Here is a 15,711-nt window from a genome sequence, read left to right on the forward strand (position 1 = left end):
TTAAATAATTTTTAAGTGTTACATTTTTTAATTTAAATTTTTTGTTTTTTCATTTTTTTTTTCATTTCTTTATTTCTCTCCTTTCATTCTGTTCTATCCAGTTCCTCTTGGACATTAGGACTTGGTTGAATTCACTCTTTCCTTTTACCTCTCCACATCCCTCGAATCCTATTTTTCTCCACAATTCTCCCTAAACCTATTAACCTCTGATCTGCTGAATCCCTCTTTGATATTCTTAGCTCATTAATCCATAGTTGTTTGATGTTAAATAGATTGTATCTGTTGAACTACATTGTATCTGCAGCCATTTTGACTGTGCAACTATAGGACTTTGGTTGATGCTTGCCTTAAAATAATGTTCTAACATGAAATTGGGGTTAATTTCATGGCAAATGGGTTGAAGCCAGAGAAACAAAAAAAAGGCAAGTCAAAATATCTCAAATCGCACTCATGATAATCAGGTGACAGAACAGCTAATGAATAATCCAGAGGAGAGTTACAAAAAAGCAAAAAGCTCTACAAACACTACTGGTAAACATGGTAAATGAAAAGATTGAAAGCCTGCAAAGGACTAAGTGTGAGCATGAAAGGGAGGAAGTAAGATGAGGCTAAGCAAAGATTAATACAGGAAATCTCGTGAGCAAAAGGAAGCTAATCAAAGATTAAAACAGGAATTGTATGAGCTGGCTGAGAACAGTCAAAGAGTAATACGTGAGTGTGAGGAAGCTAATCAAAGAGTAATACAGGAATTATATGAGCAGGATGAGAATAGACAAAGATGAATAGAGGCGTTCATAGAATCCATAAACAGATAGCTGAAGGAACCCAGGGAGACCACAAAGGTAAGGCTGAATGGAGTCCGTCTGAAGGAAAGGGAGTCCAATGAAACCATAACCAATTAACTAAGGGATATGAGAATAAACACTGAACACCAAATTAAGGAAGTAAAGAAGTCCATACAAGATTGAAAACAAAGCTCCAACAAAGAATTTGAAGCCATCAAAGCCGACCAATTAGAAGGAAAGGAAATAAAAAACAAAGTAGAAAGTCTTGACAGTAGGTTAGACCATGCAGAAGATTGAATCTCTGGGATTGGAGACAGCCTAGATATTACAGAGAAAGAACATATAACTATCCAAGAAATATGATAGATCTACTCAAAATTTGGAAGACACCATCAGAAGGCCTAATTTGAGGATAAGGGGTGTAGAGGAGCACCTGGAGACAGAAGCTCGTGGTCTAGGAAATTTATTTAACAGGATCCAAGCATAGAACTTTCCAAACATGCAAAAAGATAGGCCTATTCAGACACAAGAAGCTTTTAAAACCCCAAATAGACCAGACCAGAACAGGACATTCCACGGTCACATTATAATCTGCACAGGATCAATTCAGACCAAGGAAGGATCCTTAAAGCTGTCAAGGAGAAAAGATCAATCACTTATAAAGGGAAACCAATTAGAATCATCTCAGATTTCTCAGCAGAGACAATTAAATCAAGAAGAGCCTGGAATGATGTATACCATGCCCTAAAGACAAACAACTATCAACCAAGAATACTGTACCCAGCTAAACTCTCCTTCATAACCGAAGGTCAAATAAAAACCTTTCATAGCAAAGAAAAACTGAAACAATATATCTCCACCAAACCAGCACTACAAAAGATACTTAAAGATGTCCTACACATAGAAAACCAACAAGACCACAATAAAGGTCAAGAAACCATACCCACACTAAGAATCCAAGAACCATAGGAAGAACCCAGTTGTCCCAGCCCCCAAGAAAGTGGATAACATGGCCGGAACTGTCAAACACTTCTCAGTTCTAACTCTCAACATTAATGGACTTAACTCTCCAATTAAGCAACATAGACTGTCTATTTGGATTAAAAAGCAAGATCCTTCTATTGCTGCCTCCAGGAGTCACACCTTGCCCATAAAAACAAATATATTTTGAAAGTGAAAGACTGGAACAAAATCTATAAGCAAACGGCCCCCATAAACAGGCGGGAGTTACAATCCTAATATCAGATAAAATAGACTTCAAATTAAAATTCATGAGAAGAGGTAAAGAAGGTTGCTACATACTAATTAAGGGATCTCTCCTTCAGGAGGATATTACAATTCTAAATATCTATTTGACAAACAAAAGAGCACCCAAATTTATCCAAGAACACTACTTTCTTTCAAATCTCACATAGACCCAAAGACATTAATTGTTGGGGACGTTAACACACCACTATCCCCACTACATATATCAACTCAACAGAGAAACCGCAGATCTAAACAACTGCATAGATCAACTAGATTTAACAGACATCTACCGAATATTTCACCCAGCAGCATCAGGATACATGTTTTTCTCAGCAGCACATGGAACATTTTCCAAAATAGACCACATTTTAGATCACAAAGCAAACTTGTCCAAATTCAGAAACATTGAAGTTATACCTTGCATTCTCTCAGAACACAAGGGAATAAAATTAGAACAAAACATCAAAAGCCACCAAAGAAAGTCCTGTAACATATGGAGGCTGAACAACACACTGTTGAATCACCAGTGGGTCATGAAAGAGATTAGAAAAGAAATTCAAATGTTCATGATATTCAACAAAAATGAACACACAAATTACTAGCTCCTCTGGGACACAGCAAAGGCAGTACTCAAAGACAAGTTTATAGCTCTGAGTTCCTACATCAACAAATTGGAGAGATTTGAAGCCAACAATTTAATGAGACATTTGAACCTCCTTGAAAAAGAGCAGTCAGTTCTATGACATGGGCCTTCTCTTCAAACTAATTCCAAATCAGACAGCTCCCTCTCTGGAGCCAATTAAGTAGTTTCTTTATTTGGTTCTGAGTTCAGGCTGAAAAAGTTTAGCAATCTGGCTGCTAAAGCAAAATCCATAATCTCCTTTCAGTTTTGTGCTTCTGACTCATGAATTGTTCTTTGCCAAATAAAAAGTTGTATTTTATTTTGCCTCACATTTTTAAACAGGCCTCTGAGAGGATGAGGATGATGATATTGGCATTATGATTCTCAGTGGCTGCCTTTATTTACCAACATATGCCATGTGTGTAGTGCTTGAGTTGGCACAAAGGATTTTGAACCTAAAAATATTTATTAAGCAACGACAGTGCACAGAAAAAAGTCTACTATAAGTGAAAGATTCACATGTAGCTGCATTAAAAAACAGCATCTCCTGTCACTCAGAGCAAGAATTATTTTTATATGTTACTACACCAAAGATTAAAAAAAAAAAAGGAAAACAGTTATCAGGTTAATTAGTCTTTTACAATGGAGAATTATATTTAAAAAATATAAGACAAAATAAGATTTCTCATAATAGCTAAGCTGAACATGAAAATCATTTCATTAGCAATATCAAACAATATGTTCTCACTGTGAAAAACAATTTATTATTCAAAGTACCAATTAAACTAAATGTTATATATAAAAGTTGTGCTTAGGAAAAAATCAGCTTCATATAATTAACTTCAGACTAGCACTGCAATTAGGAAAGAAAATATGCAGATGTTACCAAATTTCGCCTTGTTATTATGTAGGAGTTGAAATATGTGTTGTGCTTCTGCTTTAGAAAATAATTCCTAGTGTTAAATGATTTTGATGGGAAGCATGAGTATAGTTAAAAAGGGAATTACATTTATATTTAAAGATCCAAATAGGGCTTTTAGAAAAAGGAGGTATTTTATTGTTAATCTATAAGAAATAACAGTTTAAAAGCTAAATACTGTGGCGTTTAAAAAATTAATGTACCACAATGTAAGTAATTCCAATTGCTTTTTCAAAGGACTGGAACAAGCAAGAAGTGAGAATTAATATCAGTTCTGTGTCACAAAAGATGTTCCAGCTCTGTGATCTTAGATCATCTATAAGGGCCAAGAGGAGAACAACTTCAAAGTGCAAACAGCCCTCTGGCTATGGCACCAGGGCTAGCCATGCTGTAAAGTCATTTTGTGCTCACAATATTTTACTCTTCTTAGCCCCATTAAACTTATTTTAAAGTAGCATAGACACATAATTTATGAAACATTTAAGTTTTTGTTTCCAAGTATTTCTTTTGAAGTCTTTTGATTGTTGAAAATTAACATACATTAATAATATGAGGGAATTTCATTGTGATAATCCTTCACATGACTACAGTATAGTCTGAATGAGTTTACATCCTCCTGTGTATGCTCATTCTTCCTTTCTCTTGATTTATCAAATAGTAGTATTTGGTAGGTTTTATTGTGTCGTGTTGTATGTATGTGTGTGTGCATATATATGTATATAAATATATATGTGTAGATAGTGTGATGTGTATATTTGTGTGTATACATCAAAGTACACTGTATAGTATATATGTAGTATGTATAGTATGATTGTTTATATATACATATGTATATACATACATATGTGTATAATTTATATGTAAATACACACATATAGTTTACTTTAATCCTCTTGAAACTTCAGTATCTTTCTCCTTCCTACTTACCTGTCCTGAGTTTCCCTTTTATATCCATGATCCATTATTATTAGTAGTAGTATTATTAACATTATCATCAACATCACCATTTAAGTTTAGGTTCCACAAATGAGCAGAACATGTGATATTTGGCTTTTTGAGCTCATTACGTTGTACTGATTTCATATCTCACCTGTCATAATTTTCTAGGATAATGGTTTACATCCTAAGAAACAATTTTAGAATTTCCCTATATAACTCAGTAAAAGTTTCCCAGTTCCTTTTAAACATTGGCAGATGAGAAAACAGCATATGTTTCGTGTGTTTAAAATATTATACCAAGGAGAACAACAAAGAAGAAAAGTATGTCAGTGACAAAAAATAAATACTTTTTTCTGTAGTGCAAATATTCCATGTACAAATCACGGGACTGACTACAATTTTGACTAGTATAGGAATCAACCAGGACTCACTGAAAATACAAATACTTCAAAATTCCCAAATGGAATGGCCTTTAAGCCTATCACTACAGTTTAATTATTGCTTACACTTTTTCCTGTACTGTTCTTTCCAGATTGACAAGTATACTCTAGAGCAAGTGATGCCAAACTCAAAAAATTCCTAGGGCCATGAGATATCTCAGGCATTGGGAGACTTAATTTATAACAAGGCAATAGTTACTAGATTATGTAAATGTTGCTGAAAAGATTTGGATGATGACATTTATACAGAAAGATAGAATGGCAGAAGATAATACAGGCCTCCATTGAGCTTCTGTATGTATGTTTTTATTGGGCTAAAAAAGAAAATAAAACTTCTCTGAAGAAGAAAGAAGGATGGCCAATAGACACATGAAGAAATGCTCAAGCTCCCTAGCCATAAAAGAAAAGCAAATCAAAACAACACTGAGAGTCCGGCATCACATGGAGGCTGAACAACACAATGCTGAATCATGAGTGGGTCATGGAAGAGATTAGAAAGGAAATTCAAATGTTCATGCCATTCAACAAAAATGAACATACAAATTACCAGCTCCTCTGGGACACAGCAAAGGCAGTACTCAGAGGCAAGTTTATAGCTCTGAGCTCCTACATCAACAAATTGGAGAGATCTGAAACTAACAATTTAATGACACATCTAAACCTCCTTGAAAAAGAGCAGCAAGATAAACCCCAATCCAGTAGATGGAAAGAAATAATCAAAATTAAATCAGAATTAAATGAATTAGAATCCAAAAAAACTATAGAAAGAATCAACAAAACGAAGAGTTGGTTCTTCGAAAAACTAAACCAAGATGAGTTAAACTATCTTAACAGGCCCATATCAAGCACTGAAATAGAAACAGCAATAAGAGACCTCCCAGCTAAGAAAAGTCCAGGACCAGATGGTTTTACAGCGGAATTTTACAAGGCCTTCAAAGCAGAGCTCACACCAATACTCCTCCAACTCTTCAATGAAATTGAAAGAGAAAGCTCACTACCCAACACATTCTATGAAGCAATCATAACCCTCATCCCCAAACCGCAGGGACTCATCAAAGAAAGAGAACTACAGACCCATTTCTTTGATGAATATTGATGCAAAACTTCTCAACAAAATTTTGGCCAATCGACTTCAACAATTCATCCAAAAAATCATACACCACGATCAAACAGGATTCATTTCAGGGATGCAAAGCTGGTTCAATATACACAAATCAATAAATATTATTCATCACATCAACAGGAGCAAGAATAAGAACCACATGGTTATCTCAATAGATGCAGAAAAAGCATTCGACAAGATCCAACACCCCTTCATGATGAAGGTTTTGGAAAAATTAGGAATCCATGGAACATTCCTCAATACAATAAAGGCTGTATATGACAAACCTACAGCCAGCATTATACTCAATGGTGAAAAACTAAAGCCATTTCCTCTTAACTCAGGAATAAGACAAGGATGCCCACTCTCTCCACTTCTCTTCAATCTAGTATTAGAATGCCTAGCTACAGCAATAAGACAAGATGCAGACATAAAGGGGATCCAAATAAGGAAAGAAGAAATAAAACTCTCCCTCTTTGCAGATGACATGATCTTGTATTTAAAGAATCCCATAGACTCCACTCCCAAATTACTCAAGCTGATTCAAAACTTTGGCAAAGTAGCAGGTTATAAAATTAACCCCCCAAAATCAATGGCCAACAATGAGAAAAGTGTGGCTGAAGTTAGGAAAGCAACTCCATTTGTAATAGCCCCACAAAAAATAAAATACCTAAGAATTAACTTAACTAAAGAAGTGAAGGACCTGTATGATGAAAACTTTAAAATCTTGAAAAAGGAAATCAACACAGGACTAAAAAAATGGCAAAGCCTCCCATGCTCCTGGATTGGAAAGATTAACATCGTGAAAATGGCAATACTTCCCAAGGCTATCTACAAATTCAACGCAATACCTATCAAAATTCCAACCTCATTCTTCAAGGAAATAGAAGAGGCAATCCAAAAATTCATATGGAACAATAAAAGACCCCGAATAGCAAAAACGCTCCTCAACAGCAAGAACACTGCTGGAGGAATATCAATACCAAATTTCAAACTCTACTATAAAGCCATAGTAATCAAAACAGCTTGGTATTGGCATAAGAACAGACCTCAGGACCAATGGAATAGAATTGAAAACCCAGAAATGAACCTACAGACCTATCGCCATCTAATCTTTGATAAGGGAGCTAAAACAATAGAATGGAACAAGGACAGCCTCTTCAGTAAATGTTGCTGGTAAAACCGGTTAACTACTTGTAGAAAACTAAACCTAGACCCTTATATATCACCCTGCACCAGAATCAACTCCAAATGGATCAAAGACCTCAAAGTCAAAGCAGACACTGAAAACATTACAGGATGGAATAGGAGAAACCCTAGGTCTCCTTGGCTCAGGCCGAAATTTTTTGAATAGAGACCTGGAAACACAACAAATCAAAGAAAGGTTGGACAAATGGGATTGCATAAAGTTGTAGAGCTTCTATAGGGCAAATGACATAGCTAGCAAGATCAATAGAAAGCCCACGGACTGGGAGAAGATCTTTACTAGCCATACAACGGACAAGGGTCTCATATCTAAAATATACTTGGAACTCAAAAAATTAAACCCCCCAACAACAAATCCTCAAAGAAACAACTGCCCAATAAATAAGTGGGTGAAAGACTTAAAGAGAAACTTCTCTGAAGAAGAAAGAAGGATGGCCAATAGACACATGAAGAAATGTTCAACATCCCTAGCCATAAAAGAAATGCAAATCAAAACAACATTGAGATATCACCTCACCCCAGTTAGAACGGCAAAAATCAAGAACTCTAACAACAACAGATGCTGGAGGGGATGTGGACAGAAAGGAACCTTACTTCATTGTTGGTGGGAATGTAAACTTTTCAAGCACTTTGGAAAACAGTATGGAGGTTCCTCAAAAGACTTCACATAGAACTCCCCTATGACCCAGCAATCCCAATTTTGGGCATTTACCCAAATGTTTACAAACAAGACCACACTAAAGCTACCAGCACAACTATGTTTATTGCAGCATTATTTACCATAGCTAAGATATGGAACCAACCCAGATGCCCCTCAGTAGATGAATGGATCAAGAAAATGTGGTATATATACACAATGGAATTCTATGCCTCCATCAGAAAGAATGACATTGCCCCATTTGTTAGGAAATGGAAAACCTTGGAAAAAATTATATTAAGTGAAGTAAGCCAGGCCCAAAGAAACATAGGTCCCATGGTTTCCCTTATTTGCAATATCTAGTATATGTATGAGTCAAGCGGAATAGGTCAGATAATGTGATGTCAAGAAAATGAACCCTTAGATATGTATTTTAATGTTTTTTTCTTTCATGCATGTGTTTCTAATGCATTTATAAGATTATCTCTTTGTTGCTTTGTATGTCCCTCCCCCACAGTATAACCCCTGCTTTCACTATATTTGATGTCAGTATAACTTGTGGAGGAGATGGGGAAAAACCAGTTGTTTAAGGATACAGGTGGACCTGTTGCAACAATGAGAAGTACAAGTTGTCATGTCCAAAACGAGCTTTACAACGTCGGTGCAGGGGGGGTGCAGGGGGGAAGGGGGAGAAGGAGAAGGATTGGGATTGGGGGGGAGGGGGGAGGCTGGGAAGGGATGTGAAGGGTAAACCAAAGGAGGAGGCTGCAATGCTTGGTAAGAAATGTATGCATTATCCTGCCCATGTGATTGTAACCCCTCTGTACAGTATGTTCACAAATAAAATAAAATTAAATTAAAAAAAAAACAACACTGAGATACTACCTCACCCCAGTTAGAATGGCTATAATCAAGAACTCTAACAACAACAGATGCTTCAGGGGATGTGGACAGAAGGGAACCTTACTTCATTGTTTGTGGGAGTGTAAACTTGTTCAACCACTTTGGAAAGCAGTATGGAGGTTCCTGAAAAGACTTCACATAGACCTTCCCTATGACCCAGCAATCCTACTTTTGAGCATTTACCCAAATGTTTACAAACAAGACCACACTAAAGCTACCAGCACAACTATGTTTATTGCAGCATTATTTACCATAGCTAAGATATGGAACCAACCCAGATGCCCCTCAGTAGATGAATGGATCAAGAATATGTGGTATATATACACAATGGAATTCTATGCCTCCATCAGAAAGAATGACATTGCCCCATTTGTTAGGAAATGGAAAGGCTTGGAAAAAATTATATTAAGTGAAGTAAGCCAAGCCCAAAGAAACATAAGTCTCATGGTTTCCCTTCTTTGCAATATCTAGTATATGTATGAGTCAAGCAGGAAAGGTCAGATAATGTGATGTAAGGAAAATGAACCCTTAGATATGTATTTAAATGTTTTTTTCTTTCATGCATTTGTTTCTAACTCATTTATAAGATTATTTCTTTGTAGCTTTGTATGTCCCTCCCCCACAGTATAACCCCTGCTTTTACTATATTTGATATCGGTATAATTTGTGGAGGAGATGGGGAAAAACAAGTCGTTTAAGGATTCAGGTGGACCTGATGCAATTATGAGAAGTACAAGTTGTCATCTAAAAAACGAACTTTACAACTTTGGTGGTGGGGGTGGGGGAGGTGGGGGTGGGGGGATGGGGGGTGGGGGGAAGTGGGTGGGGGGCGGAGGGAGTCTGGGAAGGGATGTGAAGGGTAAACAAATTAGTAGGCTGCAATGCTTGATAAGAAATGTACTCATTATCTTGCCCATGTAATTGTAACCCCTCTGTACAGTATGTTCAGAAAAAATAAAAAATAAATAAATAAAAAGAATATAAAGGAAGTAAAGATTCATTGGTGCATGTGCATGGCTATGTGTTTATGTTGGTGGAAGACAGTGACAAGGATATGAGAAAAATGCAAACTGTCATGTGTTTGCATGAAAATATTCAGGTACTTTTTAGAATATAGAGTGATGATGGATGTACTAATTTATATATCATATGTTGTAGCATTGTATATATGTGTCAAAATATCACACTGTGTTCCATAAACATGTACAACTGTTATGTATTAATTAAAAATATCTCCTAAAAAAGAAAGTAAAATAATTAATTTTTAATTATATTTCAGCTAACCTCTGCACTAAACTCTGATGGACATCTTGAGTCATGGAGTGGAAGTTAGGGGTGTCATTTACATTAGAATGTACAATTGCTCCTCAGCAGTCTCATAGTATATTATAGGTAAGATCTTTCCTATTTATTCTAAATTATCTTACTGAAATCATTTCATATATTCAATAGATGTTCTAAATTCATAATCATAAATTGAAAGCTTCCAACTCAATATATCAAAAAAGTATACTATAGTACCATCTCTACTACTGTGTATTCCAAATTTGGAAGCACTGTTTTGGAGGACCTTGCCTGGGATATCTAGATCTAGGTGCTAAACCTGCTACTAGGAGTGAGAATTAAAATTTAATTTAGGGAAGTCAATGCTGCACATTTGTGCATTTTATCAAGCAGGCAGGAAATTCATAAAGGACTAAAAATTGACTTCTCACTATGCTAAACTTGAATGCTTTTGTCAAAAGTGTGAACGTGAAAAATTAACTACCAGCTTCTTAAGTGGGTCACTATATTTAGAAAAAAAGAGAAAATTCCACTAGCAACCTTTTTCATAATGAGTATAACATGATATTTGAGTGCTTTTTCTTCATTAATTTGGGATCATGTTTTCCAGTTTCAACCCTTCTATTCTTGTCATAGCTCTTGAAGGATAGTAAATAATGGAAAATTTCATCAAAAACATAATTTTTTTTCTAATTTAAAAGTGTCACTTTCATTTGCCATGCCAAATTTGTATTTTCTATTGTGTGGACTACTGGAAAAAATGGAAAGAGTTTCATAAAATAGGTGTGAATGGCCAATTTAATTTAGTTAAGTTACTCAAAACTATCTCCCAAAATTTGAATATTTCATTAAAATGAAATTTCTGGAGTTTTAGCTTTAGTAAGTTTCCTTCTTCTAGTCTAAGTGGGTTCATTCTTCCTTGCTCTCTAAGTCTTCCTCCTAGAATTGTCCAGCAGTAATAGATAAAAAAAAACTCACTGCTTTTCACATTCCCTCCTTCCTAGTGGGAAGAATTTGTTCCCTAATGAGCTTTCTTTCTAGAGAAAGGGGAATTTGGTGGCAATACAGTTGTGTGTTGCTGAATGTAGGGCTGTGCTGTTAGGGACAGATGAGAGTGTGGTGTATTTACCTAGACAGTGTAGGACAATCACTGGACATGGCTTAGTGCAATCCAGGGACTCAGTAAATATGAGGTGTAAGAGGTCCATAAACAACCTTTTTTCCTCTTTAACACTGGAGTTTGAATTCAGGGTCTTATGCTTGCTAGATATAACTACTAATAGGTGAGCCATGCCTCCAATGCTTGTTGTTTCAAATAGGGTCTCATGTTTTTCCTTTTTTTGGAGGGATGGCGGCAACTCATGATGAGGTTCTTCTCAGCTTTCTACCGGCTCTGCTCTGTAGCTTTTACTAACTACACATCACATGGCTTGGGGTTTTTTTTTTTTTTGTAATATTGAGCCAATATTACAAAAGACAGATTAATCATAAAGGAAAGAGTAATTAGAAATGTTATAGAGGCAATCTGTTCACCAAGGGATTCATATCAAGTCTGATAATATCGCAAGATCAAATGTATAGAACAATATCAAACTTTCCTTTTTTTCTCCAGACCAAAGACATAAATCAAGAGAACACTGTTAATCAAATAGAGACCAGTTGACAATCTCTTCCTACACAGAAATTGCCTTTACTCACGGCTTTTCCATTCTCATTTACTTGGTTAAATTTTTTTTCAACAAAGCCACATACCTTTGAAAAAGAACGGAAATTTCCAGAAAATGCTTGTATTCTATATATAAGTACTCTCATGATCATAATGCTGTTTTTCAAAATTATCTTAGATGGAATTATTTTAGACATTATAAAAATTTTGCAAAGCTCTTGTAGTTATCAATTTTACTGCTATTAAGAAAATGGACAAAGCAATCACACACAAAAAAAGTTACCACATACCAACTGCTGTCATATAATCCCATCTGTCTATGAGGCACATATTGAAGATGAGGTGATCAGATGTCTGCCCCTGGCCAATAAGTGAAATCTGTCTCTCCAAATTCTGGCACACAGATGAGGTCCAGCCAACAAGAAACCAAAATACTACCAAAAGTATTACTGCTAGCATCCTCATGACCCGGCCACCAGTCATATATGGGATTCGTTGTGCTGTTCGTGAAAGAAACACCTTCAAAACCCTGGAAATACAGAAGAGCAACAAACAAGTTTAGCCTAATACTGAGCAAGTAAAACACTAAAGTATTATATTTCTTCTAGGAAACTTAAACCCCCAAAATACACATTTACATCAAATTTTAACATGAGAAAACCCAGCAATACTACTGTTCATATTTTAGTTTAATTTTAGTTTATACTTCAATAGCAAAACAAATATCCTGTATTACAGGCTATCAGATCAACAGATGTATATATGAAGAAATTCTTTAGCACCTCTTAATATTTCAAAAAGTTATTGAGCATCATTGAAATAAACAGGGTCTCTGGGGATCAAAAATAGTTCTAAAAATAAGTAGAGTATTCCAATGTTAGACTAAATTAAAAAAAATCTTCCTGGAGCCAGTAATTATTTTTATAACAAGATTTTATTGGCGGTATTTTCTGGACATCATTTCATGGGGCCTTCCTTCATAGGCTTTTATCATAGTACCTAAATCAATAATTATAAAAACAAGAGATATTTAAATTCCAGGCTCAGTGAACAAGAAATTTCATAAAAGAAGAATACTGGAATTAGATATTTTTTAACTTAGAAGGTCTTTATATTTTTTTACGGATGATTGAAACAGTTGAGAACTGCTGGATTAAATAATATGCAAGAACTGTTCAACATCTAAATATTGTGGAAAGACAAAATACTACCTCTATTCACTCTTCAATTTCATCTCAGGAATATTCTCAGCTGATTTTGATTCTATACCCCCATTTTGATATTTTGTGATACCACTGTGATTTAACATAAACCACTATGACTGTTTAATGATACTCTGAGAGTACCCATAATCAATTTCCATAAGGCAAAGTGTGTACATTAGCCTTTGTATCCCCCCATCCATATCAAAATTTTAATGACATTCAAGCTATATGAATTCTTCATAGAAATCACTATAAATCCAGAGAAGTAAATATACTTACTCAAATAGCCTAGATATATTATGCAATATTTCCTTCTATATAGAGATATTTGCTAGCTCTTCTTGAATTAACACAACACATCCAGTAACAAAAAGTTATTTTGTAATACAGTTTACTCTTCTCCCTATGTATTTAGTTCTACTGTCCCTCAGATAACACAGAGCAACTTTACATATTTACCCTCAATTTTCCGTGAATAATAACAAACTAGTAACAAATAATAACAACTAGTAACAAATAAGGGTAGAACATATTTCTTAACTGCTTTCCAATTGACTTCTCCAGATTGAGTTATTATTTGTTCCTTCTATAAACCATATGTGGAGCTATCCAAGCCATGCTGAGCACAGGAGTACCTGAAGTACTCCTGCTCAGCTAGTTCATTGTTGCTTGCTATGAATCAGCTATACTTGTCCCTAAGTAATGCCTATTGTTGTAATAGTCATAACTTAATAATTCAAGTAAATATTGAATAAAATGATCACACATGTTTATGAAACAGAATGATACCTATTTCTGTTAAAATCTATCAGAATGCTCTAGAAAAACTCTAAAATAAGATACTAAGTATAATGTTAACTTAGGGGAAAGTGAGAAGACTACCTACCAGAGCTAATAAACATACACTCAGAAAATTTTGATATTCAGACTATATTTACATTCAGATGTTAGAAAACGTCTTTAGATTCTTAGCATCACGTAAAGAGTCAACAAGGTAAATATAATTACCAAACAGAGTAGTGATTTATGTAAAAAAGAGAATGGTAAACTCTATAAGTCAAAGAAAATATATTTAAAAAATACTTAAAGATTGTTATAGTTATGGTTACAGTTATTTGTACAGCTCTTTGATTTCATTCTGCTTTAAACAACTTTACCAATGAATCAACCAATTATTAATCTTAATTATTTAGGATAAAAAACCATTATAATTAACAGGATCAAAGTATCTATATTGAGAGTGACAAATTTCTTGGAAAAGTAATATTTTGTCAGTTCTACTCTTCTTTTCTGTAGCAGAAACATGAATTTACCATAATTGTTTCTGGTTATACCAGGATGAATTCTAAAGTGGATATGATTAATCTCTCAAAAGAGAATATTAACCATTTTGTAGACTTTCACATTTTAGCTAGTATAGAATGAGAGAAATTCTAATTTTTACTTTTAATTAGAGTATCTTAAATAAAATGACACAGGAGACTTAAAATATGCTCTTGTCTTCTAGAAGATCAGTCTACAAGATATAATCTGATATTGCTACATATGAAGCAACACCTAATTATGCACTGAATGTAGCTAATATTTCTCTGAACTTTGTAGCCTGTGAGGGATTTAACCTGAGCCTTGCTGAAGATCAATCCCTGGAAATGAGGGAAATGGATAATTTCTAAGGAGGTATTTTAGTTGAAGGGACTCACATAAAGTATAAAGGACTTCTGCTTTGTGAACCAGTGGGTTGAATTGTTTGTAGGTAGAGAAATTTGGATCCAAACATCTAGAAACTCCTATGAAAATTTCAAGTTACTGCATGGAATTTTCATCAGTCTAAGAACCACTGCTTTGTGGGTAAATGGTTATTATCTCCACCTCATTCTCATGGCAGAGATGTAGAAATCCATTTGCTTTCTAATATTGAAGATTTTCACAATCTTCTTTGAAACTCAAAACCTTAGAGAGGTAATAGTGGATTCATTAAATAGTGTTCTCCTTTTAAAACACTTCATAATCAGATAAATTCTGACTACAAAGAAAATCTGTAAAATCTGTAGCATCTGAATTGATCTTTTAATCAAGAAATCCAACTTCCAAAATGAAAAAAAAAATTAAGCCAAGCAAGCCAAGCCCAAAGAAATGTAGGTTGCATGGTTTTCCTCATTTGTAATAACTAGAATATGTCTACGATTTTCTTAGCAGGGGATCACAATAGCCTAATCACTAAGTGCATAGGGCTATATGTAATCAAGTGTATCAAAATGAACTTCAAGAACTGGAAACAAGCGGTTCTTATTATGTCCTGTTTTCAATCATTTCTATTTCTTTTCTGTTTTAGTTTTCTGTACCCTTTGTCTTGTATATAAGTTTATCTGATCCGTGGAAGGGAAAGGGAATGACAGAAACAGCAGGACAAAGGATGAACTATTGCAATGATATTCATTAGATACTATGTTGGAAATGAACTTTACAATTGGGGAGGAGGGGAGTGGGGAAGGGGGAAGTGGTAGAAAATGAGGAAAGGTGTAAGAATGTTTAAAAAGAAATGTACTTATTACCTTACTTATGTAACTGTAAGACTCCCTCCCCCAGTTCATTACCTTTACAATAATGATATACAAATCCTACTTCCAAGTGATCAGAAATGCTTGTTTTCAGAATGACCCTTCAAATATTTATTGTGCACCCTGAGAATTCAAGATTGCCATAAATCCTATAATCTTATTTCCAGAGAGGGAAAAACAAAGCAAAGCCCTTCTGA

At 34.9% G+C, this 15,711-nt stretch overlaps 1 protein-coding gene across 1 annotated transcript in view; it reads right to left on the minus strand.

Annotated features, from left to right (window-relative positions):
- Gpr158 (G protein-coupled receptor 158) overlaps positions 1–15,711 on the minus strand; it is a 361,348-nt gene that overhangs the window by 13,533 nt on the left and 332,104 nt on the right. The window contains exon 7 of the mRNA XM_069998300.1: positions 12,042–12,280. Within this exon, the coding sequence (XP_069854401.1) occupies positions 12,042–12,280 (239 nt within the window). The remainder of the gene's footprint in view (positions 1–12,041; positions 12,281–15,711) is intronic.

This window comes from Dipodomys merriami, unplaced genomic scaffold, assembly GCF_024711535.1.
Source record: "Dipodomys merriami isolate MVZ:Mamm:240054 unplaced genomic scaffold, mDipMer1.0.p SCAF_51, whole genome shotgun sequence".
Taxonomy (NCBI): domain Eukaryota; kingdom Metazoa; phylum Chordata; class Mammalia; order Rodentia; family Heteromyidae; genus Dipodomys; species Dipodomys merriami.